At 53.9% G+C, this 24630-nt stretch overlaps 3 protein-coding genes across 3 annotated transcripts; all 3 read left to right on the forward strand.

The window, feature by feature from the left end:
* On the forward strand, positions 1–948 carry LOC144931299 (proteinase-activated receptor 1-like). The gene has a single exon (XM_078855105.1). It carries the CDS (start codon positions 1–3, stop codon positions 946–948), a length of 948 nt encoding a protein of 315 aa, XP_078711231.1.
* A 13349-nt stretch (positions 949–14297) lies between these two features.
* LOC144931388 (proteinase-activated receptor 1-like) lies at positions 14298–15233 on the forward strand. Its single transcript, XM_078855194.1, has one exon. It carries the CDS (start codon positions 14298–14300, stop codon positions 15231–15233), a length of 936 nt encoding a protein of 311 aa, XP_078711320.1.
* A 4017-nt stretch (positions 15234–19250) lies between these two features.
* On the forward strand, positions 19251–20213 carry LOC144931389 (lysophosphatidic acid receptor 6-like). Its single transcript, XM_078855195.1, has one exon. The coding sequence runs from the start codon at positions 19251–19253 to the stop codon at positions 20211–20213; it is 963 nt and encodes a 320-aa protein (XP_078711321.1).
* Positions 20214–24630: the final 4417 nt, after the last annotated feature.

A 24630-nucleotide genomic window follows, 5' to 3' on the forward strand; every position in this document is an offset into this window, starting at 1 on the left:
ATGGAATCTATGAATTTTCTCTCAGATTTTGTGATTCTACCGATTTACGTTTCAACGGTAGCTATCGGCTTACCACTGAATATGGTGGTGTGTTGGGTGCTAGGCCCTACAAAGAAGAACTCCATGTCCATTTACGTGGTGAACCTCGCCATTGCTGATCTATTCTACTTGATGGTCCTGCCGATGAAAATCGTGTACATCGGCAACGGCGGTAACTGGATATTCCCTTCGTTCCTCTGCCGCGTGACAACCCTCATATTCTTCACCAACATCTACGCCAGCATCATGATCCTGGCGGCGATCAGCGTCGACCGCTACAAGGCCGTGGTGCACCCGCTGGAGATGTCGCGCTGGCGGGAGCCCAGGACGGCGTGGATCGTGTGCGCCGTCATCTGGGTCATCACCATCGCCGAGATCGCGCCCATCAACACCGTCGCGTTCACCACGCAGATCAACGCCACCAACGGCAGCAGCTCGCAGCCGTTGACCAAGTGCTACGAGACGTTCACGCAGGCGGAGACCGACTACCTCATCAGGTACCGGATGTTCCTGTTCTTCTCCCTCTTCGTCACGTCCCTTGCCGTCATGCTCTTCTCCTACATCAACGTCATCAAGGCTCTGATCGAAGTGAGGAATCGGACGGAAACCATCAGCCGGGACAAGAAGAAACGCGCCGTCAAGCTCACCGTCCTGGTGCTGGTCGTCTTCTTGGTCTGCTTCACTCCGTACAACGTGTCCCACGTCATCGGCTTCGTCCAGAGCAAGTCCAGCACACTCTCGTGGAGGAGCCTGGCTTTGCTCCGAGACGTCGTGCTCTGCCTCATCGTGGTCAACGGCCTCTTCGACCCGCTCATCGCTTACATCGCATCCACCACGTTTCGAGAATCCTTCAAGAACATTTGGAAGTGCGGCCGGAGCAACAATCGCGTAGCAGCCGCAGTGGTTTAACTCGCGAACACTCTCGCTGCGACATCCCAACGTGCCCGCGCAGTGCTCGCTGAGCTGCGTTGGCTTCCACTTGCCGAACGAATACGTTACGAAGTCGCACTCATTACACACACAAAGTGCTTGCCACAAATGGACCACGATGCCTTGCTGATCTCGTCAAGGAGCATACACCATCACTCGAACTCATTCTCACAGCAGCGGCTTTTGGCTAACCATCGAACAAACACGGGCACTGCACCTCGCGCTTCCGGATGCGATTCTGCAGCCGTCTGGAACGCTCTTCCTTCCGATATTAGGAAGCCACTGGAGCTATGCACTTTTAAATATCAATTGAAAACGAATTCCTTTAGAACTGCTTTTTTTGTTTAGTTTGTTGTCTTAACCTAGCACGGTTGACCACGTTCGTACTAGTCCATGAGCCCAGACCGGACGTCTCGCTTGTGGGTACCGCCTGAGCTGGCATAGCTTTAGCAGTTCCAGCCCCTCCATGTGGCCAACAGCAGTGGATCGCGTGATCACCGTAGGACATGAGCGGTGTCATCAAGTAATCAACTCGTATTAGGTGTCTAAATAAATCGATATGACGAGAGTTGCGATACCTGAGCGGGTACCGATTTCAGCTGTGGCCCGCGGGCTGTCATTTGGCTTCCCCCCGCGCCCTGCGCTGCCCCCTGCCCCGTGCGGGCAGCCCCCGCGCCCTGCGCTGCTGGCTCTGCCCCCACGGCTCACGAGTGAGCAGGGACGGGCTGGAGGTGTACTGTTGTGCGTGTGGATGCGTGCAGTGACGATGGTGATTCTAGCGGTGATGGTGAAGGAGAGTGAGTATAGCGGTGCAGGGAACATGCCCACGGCACAACGCTGGGAAATGCTCAATGGCGGTTAGAATTGCATGGAGCCTGTGCGCCGTTGTCAGAATGGGAGCCGATTCGAGGTGATTTTGTTCAACCAGGCGAGAGAACTCAAAGAGGCCAGGAACAGTCAAATTTACGAAAGAGACCTGCATGGGAGGTGCATCGCTGTGCACTGTGGTGCAGAAACCACGTGGCACCGGGGCGGACCCATTCACGACCAAAGGTCACTTTGGTGGTTAAAGATCCAGTGATGCCATTCACAAGGGTAGGCCATTTTGTTGCATTTAGGATTTTACATCCAGCGCCATTAACCTCCCCCTACCAGCAGACGAATGCCCCTTTACTCCGTAACCTTGAGCCCACAGGGACAGCTGCCACTGGGGTGCCCTTTACATTGTGTTGAGGTCTGATGTACGGCACTGATTTCATGTCCGACGTGCGGTGAATTTATCACTTTTTCGTTAATTACTCCTGTATATTTTGTTTATTTCTATATTTTGATCAATTCATCACGAGTCGCTCGCTGTAAATAAAAGTCCCTGGCTGAAGCTCGGTCGCCCAGCCATAGAAGCACCACTCCCCGCCACTCGCGACGCAGCCTTGCGGCTCATCAAGCCCCATCAACGAGGTCGCAGCTGCTGCGCAAACAGCGGCAGCCACGCGGTATAGAAGGCGCTCACGGCCTGAGGCTGCTGCTGCCCGCGGCGCCTGGCACCACCTGCACGCCTCCAACGATTGCCCCGGGCAGCCCAGAGCGACCACGTGACCAGCTGTCATGGATTTTTTGGCGTTTGTTTTGTTGCATATTTCCCCAGGATTAATAATGGATGGAGAGGTGATCGCCCACACAGGCCCCCTAGTTTCATGCCCAGCAATCGTCGTGCAACTGTATTTATACCGACTTGTATATGCCAGTATTTATGCCACTATTCCTTGCAAAAGGGTTATATTTGGTGTTTGAACATCTTAACACCTGTTTTATTGCCTTAAAGGGTAAACCCCATTCTTATTTTTTCATAATTTGATAGCAAAAAGGTCCCATTTTACGGGCATTCATTTCTTATTTAATACTTGCCCACGTGGCAATATTCCAGAAGGTGGCACGTGGCTATCAAGCCACAGCAGAGCGAGAGGCCTGGTGGATGTGGTATGCCGGGTGTGGAAGAGTTTTCCGGGTTGCCAACAGGGACAGACCTGGCTGAAATAAAATCCTGGTTTATTGATAACGTTGCTATGAGTAACATTACTGGTACCAATATTCCGAATATTGCCATTAATATTGTACAACGTACTGTAACCAAAAGCAATAACAGATATCTCTTAGAATATCAGCTGCCACAACAACATTGAGAAAAACAGCATCAACATTTAACTAACAACAATACAAGTCGTTATAAATACTTTTTTCCCTGAATGTGGGATGTTTATCCAACGGTTATGTGGGTGGAAAATAACGCGCTGTGGAAGGCGCACTCAGAATACTGCCGTGACCTACTTGTTGTACTGCCTATGCATGCAGTATAATACATGATCTGTGCGTGAGCCATAAGGCTGAGTCGACCTAGGGGAGTCACAGGACCGGTTAGGATATTCGTCACCGGTGTTGCCCGTGAGTGGGTATCCACACACATAGACAATTACGATCACAGCAGCACCACCACCACCCTCGAGTTCAAATCGGGCTTCGTGTGCTCCGATGAGTCTGTGACTGCTGTGCGCGTGGACACCGACTCGATGAATTGAAGGTCCTTGCGAGGGCCGCGCTGCGTCACGCTCGGGTCAGTGTGCAGGCGGGGTCCAGAACCCGAGCTGCACACCACTGGCTGGAGCCCCGACACCACTTCTGTGAGAATGCTGAGAAAGGGAGGGCGAGCACGATAAAGAAGAGCAGAGTCTGTCGGCGTGTGTGACGTGGGGAGTGCTCTTCTCCCGCACGCCAAGTCCCATGGCCCCACAATGCCTACAGAGCGATGCATTTCCTCCGCTTTATGTCCCTTCCCCCGCACCTCAGATTAGCACGGTTGGCCACGTACGGTGCGAAATCAGTTCAACATACGCTAAATACATTTGAGAAGTTCCCCTCCTCTTCTTAGGTTTTTTCGGTAAAGTCACGTAGAAAGTAAAATAAAATAAAAACAAAAATCACGACGTTTCGGAGGCAACACAAGTCTCCGTCATCAGGTGGGACCGTCACAGCCAGATTAGCTGTATCAAGTGAGGCAATGATTCAAGATGTAAGCCCCCCCTCCCTCCCGATACGTTCCCGATACGTTCCTTTCATTGGCTACCATAGTCTGATGAGCTCCCCCCTCCTTCTCCCTCCCCCCTCAACTCGCTTTTAAGGGATTACATCTTGAATCATTGCCTCACTTGATACAGCTAATCTGGCTGTGACGGTCCCACCTGATGACGGAGACTTGTGTTGCCTCCGAAACGTCGTGATTTTTGTTTTTATTTTATTTTACTTTCTACGTGACTTTACCGAAAAAACCTAAAAAGATGATTCCTTGCAGTCACGAAAGCTTCAAATCTAGAATTAAGTTCCCCTCCTGCTCAGAGCCTCTGTTCACGTGAAATGTGACGCGCTCGACGTGAGAGGGCATACGTCATTCACGGTCACTCGACGGCAGCGGTTCTTGTACTGCAGCCTTGTACCCCGTTCTCAATCGGCAAAACATGTGTAATGTTAATAAAACCATATGTTTGATGAAACTAAGTAGTTGTACTTTACGTGCCCGTGCTTAATTTGCGTTTCGATGATTTACCTTCTAAAAAAACCTGGCCACGTCTTGCACCCCCAGAAAGAGCATCTCGCACCCCAGGGGGGTGCAGTGTGCACCTCGTGTTAAGAACCACTGCTCGACGGAGTGGAATTCTAAGCCCGAAGCCGACAAAGCAGAGCAGAACGAGACACCAACTGAGCAGAATGAGACACCAGCTGGTGACCAGGGACTGCCCAAGTCTCAAGGCCCTCTTTGAGGAGGATGCTGCCAAGTGTTTCGCAGTAGCAGGCGATGTTGCTGTTGCTGAGTGATTTGCAGGTTATTTTACAACAAATTGGGATGTTTTGGCCAACACCAGTGACACTGTGTGGTTGTGTTTCGCTATGGGACGAGAAACCGGAGACCCCGGAGGAACCCACGCAGAACAGGTGGAGAGAACGCGACCTCCCGAATCAAGAATGCAACAGATACGCTTCTTGCCGTGAGGGGCCAGTGTTGCCACTGCGCCACCCTGCGTTACATTTTGTGAACATCAGGGTCTGTGTCCCACGCTGGATAATGTTGTTACCGTGCACGGGACCACATGGACCACACTGGGCTACACAGGCGTCACGGGTCACATGGACCACACGAGCCACTCGAGACCACACGAGACTACACGAGATCACACGGGGCGACACGGACCACACGGGGCCACACAGCCCACAAGAACCACACGGGACAACACGGCCCATATGGGGACACACGGGGCCACGTGAGACCACACATGCCACATTGGGCCACGTGAAACCACACGGACCACGCGGGAGTTTACGTGCAGTGCTACAGGTGCAGTGTGAGTGCATTCGAAATGCGCACGCAAACACTCATCGTGAACGCGTGAATCGTGAGATCAGAGTTCATACTTTGCATGCTTATTGTAGGAGCAAGGCAGAAAGTAGCACCGGGCAATTCAGCACTGAGCTACGCCGCTATGTGGTGACTCAGGTTAAACGATCCGGGGAGTGCATTACATTTAGAGTGACGGTCTAAAGGTTCATTCGCCCCGTGTGTCATTAGCAAGCCCGCGTTACTGTTTGTTCTGATCACCGCGGGGTGGTGTTCGTGTAATCATAAAGACTCTTGTCGCGTGTGTGTGCAATGCGTGCGCTCTGCCTGTGCGCTTTGAGAAGTATAAGGCGTGTTTACACCAAAGGCTGACTTCGTTTCAGAGAGAGTAAATGGATCATGATACCATTGGCCCATGGTCCCTCGAAGATTCGTCTTTCTCAGTCGACTTTGAGAGTATTTGAGTGGCAGCAGCTTCGACTGCACAGAGCCTCGTCATCAACGGGCATGGGCGCAGACACGCGGGACAATGAAGCGGTCGGGACACGAGGGGCTATCGGTCACCTTTCAGATGCAATCCTCACTCTGACCTCTCGCTCCTCTTTAACACACGTTTAATGAGAGCGTGGGGCAGTGGCTTTGGGAAACTAAATTAGATAATAAAGAAGCAACACAACGAACGTGCCTGAAGAAGAACGTTTACAATCAGTGCACATTCCCCAACATGGGCCCAAGGATACGAACCACGGACAATAGCAAACTAAATGGAGCAAAGGCTGAAAGTTGCACGAGGAAGCATGGCAATGGGAATTCAGAGCGAAACAACCAATCAGAGGGACGGACAATGAGGAGCACGAAAAGAGAGGCTCCTGGAATGACACCCAACTTGAGAGAGAGAGAGAGGGATACGCGGATCTGGGAGCAAACGTGGAGCCATCGTCATCATCGTCTCGACTGTGAAGGGAAGCACGTGGGGTTGGGGACATCACGAGAGCGCGGGTGATGGACAATCGTCGAGACTGGCCATGGAATGGCAACCAAAGGAAACATCCCGCCTGAGACCACGAATGGAGCCGTGCGATCAGCTGGAAAAGCGGAGGCATTCATCGAACAGTGGAGTGATCACGGTTAACGATGATGGCGTGGACCCAGCATCTCCGCGTGCCGGCTCACGGAGGGGGTAGCCTTGGCAGGAGCCTCCTTAAAACGCGCACTGAGACTCAGTGAGGTTGCGGAAACAAAATCCCCCCCCCACCGTGGGCCACCTGCAGGCAGCTCCCGTTTCACCATTCGCATCGAGGCAACATTAGCTACGTTGGGTGGACGTCTCGACGTGCGACCACGCAGGGGTCACACAACATTCGCCTGGGTCGCAGCAAAGGGCTCCAGTGCGTGTTCATTTGCAGAGGAATCGACAACATCTTGATTGGAAGCTTTCGTGACTGCAGGAATCCACACTCTTTGGTTCTTTCGGTAAAGTCACGTAGGTATACAAAAATAATAGATCACGACGTTTCGATCGCAACAACAACTTCAGGACACCTGCAAACGGTCGCTTGTTGTTGCGATCGAAACGTCGTGATGTATTATTTTTTCTACCTACGTGACTTTACCGAAAGAACCAAATTGTATGAATCGACAATAAATTAGAAACCTCTGCAGCTGTCCGAACGCTCCCTCCACACAAAGGAGCCATCCACATCTGGGTTCAGAAAAAACAACAGCCGGCCCTGACGCGGCACGCAGGACCCAATAAGCCGTGCTAGACAATGGCCTCTTCCGTAGCACTCTGGCGCTCTGACATGTTAATTAAATGGACACTCGCGGGACAATAGCTCATTACTCGCACGGGACTCGACAATAAGCTGCATTGCGATGAAAGCTGCTTTCGCCACTGAAGAACGCGTCCCGTAGATGGCACTCGAGTTGTCAACGCCTCGTGGCGCAACTGCTGATCGCTGCAGATACCACGGGAAATTTCCCTTCGGCCTCAAGTTCTGAGCAACTGCCGTGATTCTCCCACGAGTGTCAATATTTGCTTAGCCGAGCGCTCCGGCACTTGGCGTTGAAACAACGGTTAAGCACACACACGCAAGGCTGCTGACTTCTAATTTGGGATATAAGCGACGTGGGAGCCGTAGACAGAGAGTCACAAGTGCGCGCGTGGGCGTGCGAGTCGTGAGCAGACGGCATCCGAAGAGGCGAATCCTCGATCGCGCGGTTTCGCGGTGAGTCCCAGCAGCGACGGTGCGAGACGTTGGGACGCGTGGGAGCCCCTCGGAGCAGAGCGCGCCTTTGGCTCCCAGGGGAGGGGGTGACACAGCAGCGGGAGAAGCCCAATGAGAGCCCACGAGCCACAGCTGACATCGGTACCAGCTCAGGTATCGCGACGCTCGTCGTAACGAATTAAGAAGACGGCTAAAACGAGTTAATTACTTGATCAAACCGCTCATTTACAACGGTTATCACGCGATCCACTGGTGTTGGCTAAAGCTATGCCAGCTGAGGTGGTACCCACAAGTGAGATGTCTGGTCTAGGCTCATGGACAATTACAGATGTATGTTTGAACTTCTTTCGCACCGTACGTAGCCAACCGTGCTAATCGGATGTGCGGGGGAAGGACAGCACACTAAACACAAAAAGCAGTTCTAAAAAAATGAATTTTCAAACTAGATGATTAAACTCGTGGCTTCCTAATTTCGGAAGAACGTTCCAGACGGCCGCAGAAGCGCATCTGAAAGCGCCACGCGATGCAGCGACCGTCTTTGTTCGATGGTTAGCCAGAAGCCGCGGCGAGGATGACCGGAGTTTGCGTGATGGCTCATGCTCCATGACGAGATGAGCAAGATCATTTGTATTGCACAGTTGGTCTATCGCGTTATCCCTGGCTAGGCTATCCTTGCCCATGAGGCAGAAGCAATATGTTCAGGAGCTGCTGCTGCTGGCCACGACGAGAGGGCTTCTGGAGTGAGTTTGTGTCGTTTTGCTGTTCCTCCTCCGTTGGAGGAGCGCAGGCGACAGTGGTTGACGATCTGGTCCAGAGTTTTGGTTGTACGGTGCGACAGTTCAACCACAGCACGACTGAGGTTTGTCTTTAAATTAATCTATGTGTCTCTATGTATCTCTTTGAGTCTATGTCTATCTGTATGAGATTATGATTACGCTTATTATGTGGTCCATAGTTTGGATTGTGGCTTGTGTCTTTAATTTTCCATTCATGAAGATGTGCACATCGGCCTGTTGATGTTCTGATGCGGTTGATGGTTTTCCACCAGTGGTGAGCGGGTGGGTGAGTAGCTGAGTGAGTGAGTGAGTAGCTGAGTGAGTGAGCAGCTGAGTGAGTGAGTAGCTGAGTGAGTGAGTAGCTGAGTGAGTGAGTGAGTAGCTGAGTGGGTGAGTAGCTGAGTGAGTGAGTAGCTGAGTGAGTAGCTGAGTGAGTGAGTAGCTGACTGAGTGAGTAGCTGAGTGAGTGAGTTGATGGTTACATCGCCAGTGTTTTCTAGAACAAGAAAGTAAACGCCAGGAGGTGCGATGTTTGGGTCTAGAACGAGGAGTTTATTATGAACGTCCGTGTTCTTCCACTCACCAACATTCGTCTGCATCTGGGTCAGGTTCTAGGATGATGACAGCAGCAGCGCCATCCCAGAAGGGAGATCGGGGCTCGAGTCGGCGGCGAGGGGCAGGGTTGAGGTATCGGCTGAAGGGTAGGCAGGTGCTTGTCGTTGGCAAGAAAACGTTTCGTCGACCCCCTTGCAGCTCGCGCGACGTCTCTGTGCATATTTGGTGGCAGAATGTTCGCCAGCACACGGGAGCCAGGGGATTGGTGTCGGAGTCAGTGTTCCCGTCGCGTTATTCGACATCCCCAGGTTCCGGTGCGAGGCGGCTCCGAGACGACCCCGGGTCGGGGCTGGCGATGAGCGATGCTGCGTCGCTCATCGCCTCGCTGCGGATCGCGCGTCTCAGACCAGGGCGGTGGTGGAGGGAGGCGGATCAGACTTTGACGTCATGAAAATGCAGAGATGATTTGCGTTCCTTCATGAGAAGAGAATATACATTGCCTAAGAGCAATGACACAAATTATCAGCCTGTAACCCTCATCACACACAGCTAGCATTGTGTAACCCTCATCACACACAGCTAGCATTGTGTAGCCCTCATCACACACAGCTAGCATTGTGTAGCCCTCATCACACACAGCTAGCATTGTGTAGCCCTCATCACACACAGCTAGCATTGTGTAGCCCTCATCACACACAGCTAGCATTGTGTAACCCTCATCACACACAGCTAGCATTGTGTAGCCCTCATCACACACAGCTAGCATTGTGTAGCCCTCATCACACACAGCTAGCATTGTGTAACCCTCATCACACACAGCTAGCATTGTGTAGCCCTCATTACACACAGCTAGCATTGTGTAGCCCTCATCACACACAGCTAGCATTGTGTAGCCCTCATCACACACAGCTAGCATTGTGTAGCCCTCATCACACACAGCTAGCATTGTGTAGCCCTCATCACACACAGCTAGCATTGTGTAACCCTCATCACACACAGCTAGCATTGTGTAGCCCTCATCACACACAGCTAGCATTGTGTAGCCCTCATCACACACAGCTAGCATTGTGTAACCCTCATCACACACAGCTAGCATTGTGTAGCCCTCATCACACACAGCTAGCATTGTGTAGCCCTCATCACACACAGCTAGCATTGTGTAGCCCTCATCACACACAGCTAGCATTGTGTAACCCTCATCACACACAGCTAGCATTGTGTAGCCCTCATCACACACAGCTAGAATTGTGTAGCCCTCATCACACACAGCTAGCATTGTGTAGCCCTCATCACACACAGCTAGCATTGTGTAACCCTCATCACACACAGCTAGCATTGTGTAGCCCTCATCACACACAGCTAGCATTGTGTAGCCCTCATCACACACAGCTAGCATTGTGTAGCCCCCATCACACACAGCTAGCATTGTGTAACCCTCATCACACACAGCTAGCATTGTGTAACCCTCATCACACACAGCTAGCATTGTGTAACCCTCATCACACACAGCTAGCATTGTGTAGCCCTCATCACACACAGCTAGCATTGTGTAGCCCTCATCACACACAGCTAGCATTGTGTAACCCTCATCACACACAGCTAGCATTGTGTAGCCCTCATCACACACAGCTAGCATTGTGTAGCCCTCATCACACACAGCTAGCATTGTGTAGCCCTCATCACACACAGCTAGCATTGTGTAACCCTCATCACCCACAGCTAGAATTGTGTAGCCCTCATCACACACAGCTAACATTGTGTAGCCCTCATCACACACAGCTAGCATTGTGTAACCCTCATCACACACAGCTAGCATTGTGTAGCCCTCATCACACACAGCTAGCATTGTGTAGCCCTCATCACACACAGCTAGCATTGTGTAGCCCCCATCACACACAGCTAGCATTGTGTAACCCTCATCACACACAGCTAGCATTGTGTAACCCTCATCACACACAGCTAGCATTGTGTAACCCTCATCACACACAGCTAGCATTGTGTAGCCCTCATCACACACATCTAGCATTGTGTAGCCCTCATCACACACAGCTAGCATTGTGTAACCCTCATCACACACAGCTAGCATTGTGTAGCCCTCATCACACACAGCTAGCATTGTGTAGCCCTCATCACACACAGCTAGCATTGTGTAGCCCTCATCACACACAGCTAGCATTGTGTAACCCTCATCACACACAGCTAGCATTGTGTAGCCCTCATCACACACAGCTAGCATTGTGTAGCCCTCATCACACACAGCTAGCATTGTGTAACCCTCATCACACACAGCTAGCATTGTGTAGCCCTCATCACACACAGCTAGCATTGTGTAGCCCTCATCACACACAGCTAGCATTGTGTAGCCCTCATCACACACAGCTAGCATTGTGTAGCCCTCATCACACACAGCTAGCATTGTGTAGCCCTCATCACACACAGCTAGCATTGTGTAACCCTCATCACACACAGCTAGCATTGTGTAGCCCTCATCACACACAGCTAGCATTGTGTAGCCCTCATCACACACAGCTAGCATTGTGTAACCCTCATCACACACAGCTAGCATTGTGTAACCCTCATCACACACAGCTAGCATTGTGTAGCCCTCATCACACAGCTAGCATTGTGTAACCCTCATCACACACAGCTAGCATTGTGTAACCCTCATCACACACAGCTAGAATTGTGTAGCCCTCATCACACACAGCTAGCATTGTGTAGCCCTCATCACACACAGCAAGCATTGTGTAACCCTCATCACACACAGCTAGCATTGTGTAGCCCTCATCACACACAGCTAGCATTGTGTAGCCCTCATCACATACAGCTAGCATTGTGTAGCCCCCATCACACACAGCTAGCATTGTGTAACCCTCATCACACACAGCTAGCATTGTGTAACCCTCATCACACACAGCTAGCATTGTGTAACCCTCATCACACACAGCTAGCATTGTGTAGCCCTCATCACACACAGCTAGCATTGTGTAGCCCTCATCACACACAGCTAGCATTGTGTAACCCTCATCACACACAGCTAGCATTGTGTAGCCCTCATCACACACAGCTAGCATTGTGTAGCCCTCATCACACACAGCTAGCATTGTGTAGCCCTCATCACACACAGCTAGCATTGTGTAACCCTCATCACACACAGCTAGCATTGTGTAGCCCTCATCACACACAGCTAGCATTGTGTAGCCCTCATCACACACAGCTAGCATTGTGTAACCCTCATCACACACAGCTAGAATTGTGTAGCCCTCATCACACACAGCTAGCATTGTGTAGCCCTCATCACACACAGCTAGCATTGTGTAACCCTCATCACACACAGCTAGCATTGTGTAGCCCTCATCACACACAGCTAGCATTGTGTAGCCCTCATCACACACAGCTAGCATTGTGTAGCCCCCATCACACACAGCTAGCATTGTGTAACCCTCATCACACACAGCTAGCATTGTGTAACCCTCATCACACACAGCTAGCATTGTGTAGCCCTCATCACACACAGCTAGCATTGTGTAGCCCTCATCACACACAGCTAGCATTGTGTAACCCTCATCACACACAGCTAGCATTGTGTAGCCCTCATCACACACAGCTAGCATTGTGTAACCCTCATCACACACAGCTAGCATTGTGTAGCCCTCATCACACACAGCTAGCATTGTGTAGCCCTCATCACACACAGCTAGCATTGTGTAGCCCTCATCACACACAGCTAGCATTGTGTAGCCCTCATCACACACAGCTAGCATTGTGTAGCCCTCATCACACACAGCTATTTTTCGTGAGTTAAAGTTGATTTGGTACACGGATGTTCCCACTTAGCCCATAGCCGGGCTACTTCCCACGTGAGACCCGTGGTGCGTGAGCTCAGCTGAAGCGGCAACAAAACAAAGACATCAACATCGACATTGCAGAAAACGCGCCCAGCGTCCTTCGATCGTCTCAACGACCTCCGACGAGCACTGTTGGCTACGTACGGTGCGAAATAAGTTCAGCATAAATGCATGCAACGAATGCCTCTTGGCACCTCGATCCGCGAGCCACGCGCGTGGCGGCGCGTGTCTCGCTCCATCGCTCCGTCTGCGGTGTGCGCGTCACAGGAACGAGGAGTGAGGGCGTCACAGTCTGCCGCTCTGTGCAGACGCCGCTCTGTGGGGCCGCCATGCGCTCGTGATGGCGGCTGCGTGGAGCCAACGCGCGGTGGAGCTGCAGATCCGAGAGTGCAGAGACCGTGACGGCTCCAGTCGCCTCGGCGCGCCTCGCCCCCCCCGGAGTCGCGGTCTCTCCTTCCGCGCGCCACCCTCGCCAGGCGCCGCTCGCGCGCCCCTCTGTCGGCCCACGCGGCTGATTCCTCCCGGTGGGTTGCGAGCGTCACAGGGCGGCTCTCTGTGCGGAGTTGAACTTCCGTGGAGATGGGGCTGCAGTAGCAGACGCCTGCCACCACCACCACCAAGTTACTCCCGCACCGCGTGCGATCACGGAGCGTGCTCATGGCCGCAGAGCCACGCGGTCATTCGCAAACATTCCCCCCCCTTCCCTTATTGAACACGCGTGCCGCGTGTCATGCATGTTTAGCTTCGAACCGGGCCGCGTGCTCGATTGAGCAGGAAGTCACATGACGTGCGTCTTTGTGACGTCGCGTGACGGTGGAGCGACTCTCGCATGAGCTGAGCGGGTGAGCGTCCCTCGCAGGCTCAGCGGGGGCAGGGCCGCTGCTGCTGCTGCTCGGCTCTGTGTTGAGGACCTCTGTATCGATGTGCCCCCCCCCCTCCCCAGTTACCAATACGAGATATTATTGTAACCATTCCCGAGTTTAAGTTACCGCACGCTCTAGGGGTAGGTACAATACGCGTCTTATTCAAGACAACATAGTGACAATTCACAGCAATGTGTAATGCAACACACATCCCAACTGTTTGATCCACGCGCGCACAAGCTTGTTACCCGGCTCTTTGGTTCTTTCGGTAAAGTCACTTAGAAAGAAAGAAAATAATTACATAATAGCATTCGACGTTTTGATTGCAACACAAGCAATCATCATCAGGCACAAATGAAAGAGAAAACAAACAAACCTAGTAAACCTAGTAAACTTAGAAATACAATGCAATACAACACGGAGAATCGGCTAACATAGCAGTCAACACCCTACTTGGTTGCATTATATTTGCATCATATTTCTAAGTTTACTAGGTTTGTTTTCTCTTTCATTTGTACCTGATGACGATTGCTTGTGTTGCAATCGAAACGTCATATGCTATTTTTTTTTCTACGTGACTTTACCGAAAGAACCAAAGAGTAATTCCTGCCGTCACGAAAGCTCCAAATCAAGTTTGTTACCCGGCTGTCGCGTGCAGATCCAGTTGCTGCTCAAGAATGGATCTCTCCCAGTTACTGCCCTCGGTCATCATCCCAACGTTCTACAGCGTCTCGGTCATCCTGGGGCTGCCTCTCAACCTGCTGGCTGTCTGCATTCTCGTCTCGAAAAAGAAAGACTCCATGTCCGTCTACATGCTCAACCTCGCCGCAGCAGACACGAGCTTCTTACTGGTGCTGCCGATGAAGATCGTCTACCACTTGAAGGGAAACCATTGGGCTCTGCCGGGGTTCTTTTGCCGCGTCTACACCATGACGTTCTTCTCCACCCTCTACACCGCCACCATGCTGGTGGCCGCCATCAGCATGGATCGCTACTTGGCCATCGTGCACCCGCTCTGGGTCACCGGCTGGCGCAAGACCCGGACGGCGTGGATCGTGAGCGTGGTGATCTGGAGTTTGGCAGTGAGCCACTCTGTTCCATCGAATTTCGTCACCATATTAAGTGTCGTGAATGCCACCAATAACAGCAGCGACCCACCGAGAATTTTATGTTACGAAGCGTTCACCAAGGCGGATCTCGACTTCCTCGTTCCGTTCAGGCTCTTCCTCTTCGTCACTCTCTACTTCACCTCGCTGGTGGTGACGCTCTTCTCCTACGGGAATATCATTCGGGTTCTAGTCACGAGTCAGCAGTCGAACCAGGAGAAGAAGTCTCGCGCCACGAAGATCACGGTCGTGAGCATCCTCATCTACGTGTTCTGCTTCTCGCCGTACAACGCCACGCACCTCGCCGCGTTCGCCTCGAGCAAAATGAGCAACTTCTCCTATCACGCCATCTCCATTCTCAGAGACATCACGCTCTGCCTCTGCTCGCTCAACAGCCTCTTCGACCCGCTCATCATTTACATCGCGTCGTCCGCATTCCGCTCGTCCGTCAAGAACATATTCAGCTGCCGGTTGGCTGCCAACCAGGTGTCCTCCTCGAGCGTCTGAACGCGCCGTTGTCCAGACGGCCACTCCAGCGACAGCTAGCGGACTCAAGCGAACGATCAATACAACACGTCTATATGTGTCTATGTGTGTGTGTCTATTATAATTATAACGCAATTTAAATGACGATGTGGAATCTTCTGGAGTAAAAGCGTGGTGTGAATAATCCTTCAGAGTCAGGAGCGTGTTTCTCGAGGGGGCGACTCGGCCGGCAGACAACGTCAAAGCATTCCACAATTACAGATCTACAAACAAAAAAACGTAATCATAACAACAGCAATCGTGTTGTCAAGTGAGGTTCTAACTCAGACGGCTCGTGCCCCGGTGGCCTGAGGCTGCTGCCTGTGGATGCGGACTGCGACGTGGGGCATTCCCCGGGCGCACGCGGCTCGGCTGCCGAGTGGGCCAGCGGAATAACAACAAAGACAAAGGTCCCCCGTATCGCCTGCACAGATTGTTGGGGCAAGTGCTGTTATTGAGTGGCACATATGAAGGTCGGCACGGCACATGAGGGGGTGGGTGGCCAGCGCCACGCTCAACCGCCTTTATCTCCCTAGTGGCGATGTTTACACAATGCACCGGCTACTCATTTGAGGCTGAGTCGACGTAGGGGAGGCTCAGGACCGATTCAGATAATCGTCACTGGTGTTGGTCGTGAGCGGAAATGGAACTCGGGTCCCATGGTTCGTAGCGCAGTGCGCTAACCGCTACACTACCGCTCCCCACACTAACACACACACAGACACACACACAGACACACACTAACACACACACAGACACACTAACACACAGACACACGTACACACGTACACACGTACACACACACAGACACACTGACACACACACAGACACACATACACGGGGGCACACACTAACACACACACAGACACACTAACACGGACACACAGACAAACACACAGACACACACGGACACACTAACACACACACAGACACACTAACACGGACACACAGACACACACACACACTAACACACACACACTAACACACACACAGACACACTAACACACACACAGACACACTAACACACACACAGACACACAGACACACGTACACACACACTAACACACACAGACACACTAACACACACAGAGACACACAGACACACTAACACACACAGACACACTAACACACACACACACATGCAGGGGGCAGATCGGGTGAGCGCGCCCAGGTGCATGGCCACGACGCCGCCGCAGCATCAGCAGCAGCAGAGTGCGGCAATGTTGAGGGCACGTGGGGACGCCGGGTTGAAGCACAGCGGGGGCTGGATGATTGCCGACAGCGGGGGAGCGTGTGGCATGCTGTGAAGAGAACCGGGTGCTGGGATCCAACTTGCCCGAGACCACAGAGAGACAGCGCAGCGCACAGCGACGTGGGGCAGCGACCCACCCCCCCCAATCCCTCACGTAGCCCCCCTCCCCCCAATCCCTCACGTAGCCCCCCTCCCCCCAATCCCTCACGTAGCCCCCCCCAATCCCTCACGTAGCCCCCCCCAATCCCTCACGTAGCCCCCCTCCCTCAAATCCCTCACGTAGCCCCCCTCCCCCCAATCCCTCACGTAGCCCCCCCCCAATCCCTCACGTAGCCCCCCCCCAATCCCTCACGTAGCCCCCCCCCAATCCCTCACGTAGCCATCCCAATCCCTCACGTAGACCCCCCCAATCCCTCACGTAGCCCCCCCCCAATCCCTCACGTAGCCCCCCCCAATCCCTCACGTAGCCCCCCCCCCGAATCCCTCACGTAGCCCCCCCCATCCCTCACGTAGCCCCCCCCCAATCCCTCACGTAGCCCCCCCCAATCCCTCACGTAGCCCCCCCCAATCCCTCACGTAGCCCCCCTCCCTCAAATCCCTCACGTAGCCCCCCTCCCCCCAATCCCTCACGTAGCCCCCCCCCCAATCCCTCACGTAGCCCCCCCCCAATCCCTCACGTAGCCCCCCCCCCAATCCCTCACGTAGCCATCCCAATCCCTCACGTAGACCCCCCCAATCCCTCACGTAGCCCCCCCCCAATCCCTCACGTAGCCCCCCCCAATCCCTCACGTAGCCCCCCCCCCCCGAATCCCTCACGTAGCCCCCCCCATCCCTCACGTAGCCCCCCCCCCAATCCCTCACGTAGCCCCCCCCAATCACTCACGTAGCCCCCCCCATCCCTCACGTAGCCCCCCCCAATCCCTCACGTAGCCCCCCCCAATCCCTCACGTAGCCCCCCCCAATCCCTCACGTAGCCCCCCCCAATCCCTCACGTAGCCCCCCCCCAATCCCTCACGTAGCCCCCCCCCAATCCCTCACGTAGCCCCCCCCCCAATCCCTCACGTAGCCCCCCCAATCCCTCACGTAGCCCCCCCCAATCCCTCACGTAGCCCCCCCCCCAATCCCTCACGTAGCCCCCCCCCAATCCCTCACGTAGCCCCCCCCCAATCCCTCACGTAGCCCCCCCCCAATCCCTCACGTAGCCCCCCCCCCAATCCCTCACGTAGCCCCCCCCATCCCTCACGTAGCCCCCCCCCAATCCCTCACGTAGCCCCCCCCCCCCAATCCCTCACGTAGCCCCCCCCCAATCCCTCACGTAGCCCCCCCCCAATCCCTCACGTAGCCCCCCCCCAATCCCTCACGTAGCCCCCCCCCCATCCCTCACGTAGCCCCCCCCAATCCCTCACGTAGCCCCCCCCAATCCCTCACGTAGCCCCCCCCCAATCCCTCACGTAGCCCCCCCCCCCCCCCCCCATGTTAACTACTCCGCGTGGTATAGATGGCGTCGTGGGTTTGATCGCGACCCTGACGCCTGCTCTATAGTATTTGAAGTTTGCATCTTCTCCCCGTGGTCGTGTGAATGTATGTCTGGGTCCTCTGGTTCTTCCCTCGACGATAATTTGCTTTGTTAAACTCCTTTGGGCCAGTCACACTTCATGTTGCCAGCAACAAACGAGTCCAGTTCAGCTTTCGGCAAGTAAGTGAATGCGCTCTCGGGCTGCGCCGCCGCCGCCGCGTGTGACCCCGACGGTTGCGCAGTGCGCTGGGGGCAAAACACCACAGCCGGTCTGAACGTGCCGTGGAACCAGTCACGGCCACAACAATCGCTTCGCCCCATTGCGAGCAGGTGCCTCTTCTCTACCTATTTAGAGTAATGAAATATAATACCACAACAGGAAATATAATATCACAAAACAATGCGTGTTGGTCTTACGCCGAATTCGTATATAAATAGTGGACACGAGCCAGACAGCAAAATATTCTCCAACCAGGTGGGAGGACAACGTGGGAGAGAGCGGGCGACTTGTGACGGTGAGTGCGCTGGTTTGCTGAATACAAACACAGTCGGGTTTGCCTTTATGCCGAGACTAGATCTGAAAATGAGTAGGGAAATCACTTCGGTTAAAGTCATCTAGTGGAGACGTATTATGAGTTTCCAAAACTCGTTTGCAGGAGCCGGTAAAATATTTGCTTTGCAAAGCCAAATGAGCAATCGGAGCGTGTGCAGTGGTATTTGGGCAACCTCGATGGCAGTGGCAATAGGCCCACTCGCCTGGGCCTCCACTCGGCTAAGTCTGAGTTTCCACGTGGGCAAATATCCAAATTGATGACTTGATTTGACGATTAGAACAGTTGGTTGTGTACGGTGCGAAAGAAGTCCAACATACATATTTAGATGACAGCCATAAGAAATGAATAATGGAATCGTGAATATTGGTCGGGCAAGCCGAGGTGTAGACTCCAGAATGTTCCTCTTCATGCCTGCACCGCGCGATCATCCCCTTGCGCGTGTGACCCCAGGTGTCTCCATGCTGACAGCGCCATCATCTCACGCGTTGGTCGCTCCACGCGGGGGATGGGACCGCGTCCCCGGCACGGGGCTCCTGCGGCTGAGCGAGGCGGAGTGACCGCGAGCCCCGCGTGAGCGCGAGCGGCTCCTTGGGGTGCGGCGCACTCGCGCCACCGCGCCCGGACCGTGTCGTTGTTCCAGCAGAGATTGTTGTTGTTGTTGCTGATATATCAGGAAAATGGGCGGCAGTGAGACGATTCAATTCCTCGTTATCCCGATCATTTACACCATCGTGGTGATCATAGCCCTCCCGCTGAACGCGCTCGCCATATGGGTGCTTTGCACGAGTAAGAAGAACTCCATGTCTGTCTACATGCTCAACCTCGCTGCCGCGGACGTCTCCTTTCTGCTCTGTTTGCCAATGAAAATCGTTTATCATTTCCGCATGAACAACTGGACCCTGCAGGACCTCCTGTGCCGCATGTACATCGTCGTCTTCTTCACAAACGCCTATACGACGCCAATGTTCTTGGCTGCCATCAGCCTGGACCGGTACATGGCCATCGTGCATCCTCTCGTGGCCTCCCAGTGGCGCGAGCCCAGAGCAGCGTGGCTTCTGTGCCTCCTCATCTGGCTCATCAGCATTTCCAGCATAATCCCCGTCAGCACCGTCACCGTGCTCAGCTATGCCAACGTCACCACCAGCAGCAACAACAGCAGCAGTGGCAGCGCTCCGTCCATCAGATGCTACGAACAATTCACGGAGAAGGATGTGGAGTTCCTGATCCCGTACAGACTCTACGTGTTTTTTTCACTATATTACACCTCGCTGGTTATAACGTTGTTTTCGTACGGAAATGTTCTAAAAATTCTCATTCTCAACGGACATCGGCAACTCACGACGAGTCGAAACAAAAAAATCCGAGCTGCCAAGATGACCGTCGTCAGCTTAATCATTTACATCGTCTGTCTCACGCCGTACAACTGCACGCACGTCATCGGCTTCATTGAGAGCAAGACGAACGCCTTCTCTCTCAACAGTATCGCCCTCCTGAGAGACATCACCCTGTGCCTCAGTGTGCTGAACAGCATCTTTGAGCCGCTGCTGGTATATACCGGGTCGTCTTCGTTTCGTAAATCTCTCCAAGGGATTCTAAAATACACAGGCAATGCCAATCAAGTGTCTCCCATTCATATTTAGCCACAGCGCTTCGAGGCTCAGCGTAGCGCGAGATTATTGCCCGGGCAGACGGCATCTCCGAATGCTCTTGGGCGCTGGTCAGTCCATTGATGCAGATGTGATGACGGCCACGCGTGAACATTTATAGCAATTAGTTAATTATTTAAATACCCAGGAAAGCTACAGTGAGGGAAAAAAGTATTTGATCCCCTGCTGATTTTGTACGTTTGCCCACTGACAAAGAAATTATCAGTCTATAATTTTAATGGTATATTTATTTGAACAGTCATTCCTCGACTTTCATCGCGTTCCCGTTCTGCGAGTGGGCCGCCGACCGTCCGGGACGGGCCGGCGACCCGCACACGTTCCAAATCGCTTACGTTTCGTTGATTGTTGCTGTGTTTTTATCTTTTTCTTACAGTTGTATTTATTGCATGCTTTTTGTACGTTCGTTGATGTTAATTGCGTTGTTGTTGTTGTTCTTGCTGTTACATTGTATGCTTAGTGTCCTTTAGGGGGGTAGGTCGATTCGCCGCATTACGATTGCTATTGGTCAGCCGAGGTCGGCTGGGATTTTTCTACGGGGGAGGGTGGTGTAATGCGGGCGAAAGCGACCTTCCGGATGTGACGTCACGGGGGGTGGAGCCATGTGACGTGGGTGGAAGGTTCGGGTCCTTAAGCGGGTAAACCGGAAGGGGAAGTCAGTCGGGGTGTGAGCGGAAAAGAGTGAGGCCACGCGGGCGAGTGAGAAGAGGGGGGGCACCGACGGCCATCGGGAGCCAACCCCGAAGACAGGAGGAAGCTACGGAGTGGTGTGCAGCTGCGGAGAAGACAGCCAGAAGGGCTGCGTGTTAGAGGCAGCGGTGTGGCTGCCAGGTGTGGCGGGAGAAAAGAGGGAGAGACAGCACGAGGCTGTCAGAGCTGCAGAAAGGACGAAGGAGAGAGGAGTTGCAGCGAGTACAGCCAAGGGGGGCTGTGTGAGAGTAACAGCAGCGGGGCTGCTGTTGTGGATCGGGCCGACATCGGAGTCAGCACCGAGGAGAAGCTACAGAGTAGAGACAGCCGTGTGGGAATACAGTACGAACCGAATAAAGGACACTGAGCCAGACATCGTGGTCCAGTCGTTTATTACACTGGTGTCAGAAGTGCAACGGCATGTCGAAACAAGTGAGGAAGAAATTTAATCCGGCGCCTGCATCGGCTTCTTCGTCCGACGACGACGAACTCCCTCCAACCACGCATTCTGCTGGGGTGGTGGAGGAGAGCCCTGCAGAGGCGAGCACGGGGACGGGAGTGGAGGATGTCGGCGCGGTGGCGGGTCCGTCGACATCATCAGACGCTGATCAACGATGGCAAGAGATGGCGGTACAACTGGAGGCACTTAAGGACGTCCTGACGCATTTATGCCATCTCATCGCGCCAGGGACGATGGAGGACGCAGTTGGTGCTCCGCGGGCCGCCACGTTGCCTGTCCTGCCGCCGCCATTGGCCACGCGGCAAGAAGCCGCCATCTTGCGCGCTCCGCGGCGCCAAACCGCCATCTTGGCCACGCCGCGGGCCGACGCCATTTTGAATTTGCCACCACAACCACCACCATTGGAAGACGGCGGGAAGAGGAGTCGGAGTCGCCACCTTACTACAGTTAAAGAATTTTCCGTCGGTGGGGACTGGAGCGCGTTCGCCTGCGGCTTCTTGGCGGCGGAACGCACAGCAAGATGGACCGATGCGGAGGCTTTGGAGGTGTTGCCGACTCTCCTGGACGACGAATCTGTCCGATTTTTCCGTTCCATAACGACCGATAAGAAGGCAACTTTACGTGGTGTTTTTCAAGAAATGGCCGACGCTTACGAGCCACCAGATGATGCGCATCGGCGATTCGCTCAACGACAACGAGCACCAGAGGAGTCGCCCGTGGCGTTCAGGGGTGCGGTGCTGGAGCTGGCCATGGCAGCTTATCCTGAGACGCCACAGGACCTGCTCGAGCCTCTCATATTAGGGAAAATGTTGGAGCTGTCTCGGGATCTAGGGATCCCCATGCCTGTGTGTGGGCATGAGAAGCTAACTTCCCGGACGGCTGCTAAGTGTCTCGATGCGCAATTCAATCTCCGTCGCTGGAAACAAGTGACGGCGTGGACGGGGGGGCCCGTCAAAGAAGGGGATGCGCTGGGGTGGAACCCTGCGCAGGCTGTCTACGTTCCGGATGACCGGGGCCCTCAACAGCTGACGGCCGCCTCCGCTCCATGGACGGGACGCGGCGGGCCGAGGCCGCGCGCGGCGCTACCGGAACGGGGCCGTCAGGAGGCAAGGCCTGCGCTTCGGCGCAACGATGCCGAATGTTTCCGCTGCGGGCGTAGGGGCCACTACGCCAGAGACTGCTGGGCCCGCTTCCCGGCTCCGCCGCAGCAGGAGGCCTCGGTACCGGACAAGTCGACTAAAGATCCTCCGAAACAGGCATGTCGGCACGCACCAGACACCCGGCAAGGCTTTACACCTCACCCATCGCCTTCGTTGCGCGATCCTAATGTTGTTGTTAAAGAAAGCCCTTCGACGGGGCCTTGTCGCTCGGTCACGCAGTGGCGCAAGTTGGCACGGAGAGTCGTCGCGGCCGCTACGGGTTCGTCCACTGTACCGGGGTCTATACAAGGGGTGGACGTACGCATTTTGGTCGACTCCGGCGCGTCTGCGACTATTATTTCGGATGTCATTTTCCATCTGTTGGGCATCCCGCCGGGGGCTGTGCGTCCGGTTTATGGGTCGTGCGTCGCTGCGAACGGGGGTAGCATGGGTATCGTGGGCCAGGTGGATGCTAAGATATCTATTGGGGATGTGTCGGCCTCGGGCGTTGTGTTAATATCGAGATCTTTGGCGGTTCCTTGTTTGTTAGGCACCGATTTTTTGGCTAAGATGCCCATTTTGATCAAAATCAATGAGAATTGTATTGAACTGCCGGGGGGCCGTCAAATCTCGTTTCTGCCGTCGCCCTGGGGGCGACCTGCTTCGGCCGTACAAGTGCAGGCGCTGTCCGTCGCATCTGTGGACATCCCACCTGGTACACAGATGCTTATACCCTTGCGGTATCGGAAGCCCCTGCCTGATCGGCTAGGAGCAGTAGGGGTCTTGTTGTCACCGTCCGCCACGATAACAACCGGGTTGGCGTTAGTGGGGGCACAGACCATCGTCCGGCCGGATCAATTACCGTTTTTACAGGTGCTTAATGCGGGGGGGGAAAACGTCCGTGTTCCGGCCGGTACGGTTGTGGCACATGCCACTACGGCGTTTGCGACGCATGATTGTCCGCATAGCCAGGGAGTGGTTGCTGGGGTTTCCGAGCCAAGGGGTTCGGATAATCGTTGGGTTGCTGACTTATGTGACGGAAATTCTTCCCTGTCCATGGAGCAACGTGGTGCGCTGCGTAAATTGTTGTTGACATATTCCGATGTGTTCAGCTCCGATGATTTGGATTTGGGCCGCACATCGTTGCTTTACCATCACATTGAGACGGGCGATGCTGCCCCTATTCGATTAAATTCGCATCGGATGAGTCCTGCGGAGCGAGAACACGTGCGGGGGGCAGTGGAAGACATGTTGGCTGCGGACATTATATCGCCATCTAACAGCCCATAGGGCGCTCCGGTCGTCTTGGTTAAGAAAAAGGATGGCAAATTGCGATTTTGTGTTGATTTCCGGAAATTGAATAAAATATCGGTGGCAGATGCGTACCCCCTGCCGCGTATGGATGACTCCCTCGACGCATTGTCGGGGGCTAAGTTCTTTTCTACACTGGACCTCTCTTCGGGATTTTGGCAGCTTCCCCTTGACGAGTCCTCACGGGAGAAAACCGCATTCCGTACGCCGCAGGGGTTATTTCAATTCAACTGTCTCCCGATGGGATTGAATGCGGCCCCTGCTACATTTCAAAGATTGATGGAGCTCGTTTTGTCGGGGTTGCAGTGGGAGACGTGTCTTATATATTTGGATGATATTATTGTCTTCAGCCGCACATTTGATGAACATTTGACGCGGCTGGAGACAGTGTTCACGAGGATGCGTTCTGCCAAATTGAAATTCAAACCAAAGAAATGTCACCTACTGCAACGGTCCGTCCGCTATTTGGGGCACATTGTGAGTGCTGAGGGGGTGTCCACGGATCCGGAAAAGACGGCGTGCGTCCGGGATTGGCCGACTCCGGCCACCGTGGGGGATGTTCGGCGGTTTTTGGGATTTGCCTCGTATTACCAAAGATTTGTGCCGGGTTTTGCGACGATTGCGAGGCCCTTGCATCTCCTTATGGGTAAAGGACGGAAGTTTGGTTGGGGACAGCCGGAGGAGGCGGCCTTTCGGAGTCTGCGTGATCTATTGGCCACGGCCCCAACATTGGATTATCCCGATTTCGATCACCCATTCATTCTTGATACGGACGCGAGTGACACGGGTATTG

Source organism: Lampetra fluviatilis, chromosome 4, assembly GCF_964198595.1.
Source record: "Lampetra fluviatilis chromosome 4, kcLamFluv1.1, whole genome shotgun sequence".
Lineage (NCBI taxonomy): Eukaryota > Metazoa > Chordata > Hyperoartia > Petromyzontiformes > Petromyzontidae > Lampetra > Lampetra fluviatilis.

Coding starts and splice junctions, on each gene's coding strand:
- LOC144931388 (XM_078855194.1), top strand. CDS start 14,298: ATGGATCTCTCCCAGTTACTGCCCTCGGTCATCATCCCAACGTTCTAC.
- LOC144931389 (XM_078855195.1), top strand. CDS start 19,251: ATGGGCGGCAGTGAGACGATTCAATTCCTCGTTATCCCGATCATTTAC.
- LOC144931299 (XM_078855105.1), top strand. CDS start 1: ATGGAATCTATGAATTTTCTCTCAGATTTTGTGATTCTACCGATTTAC.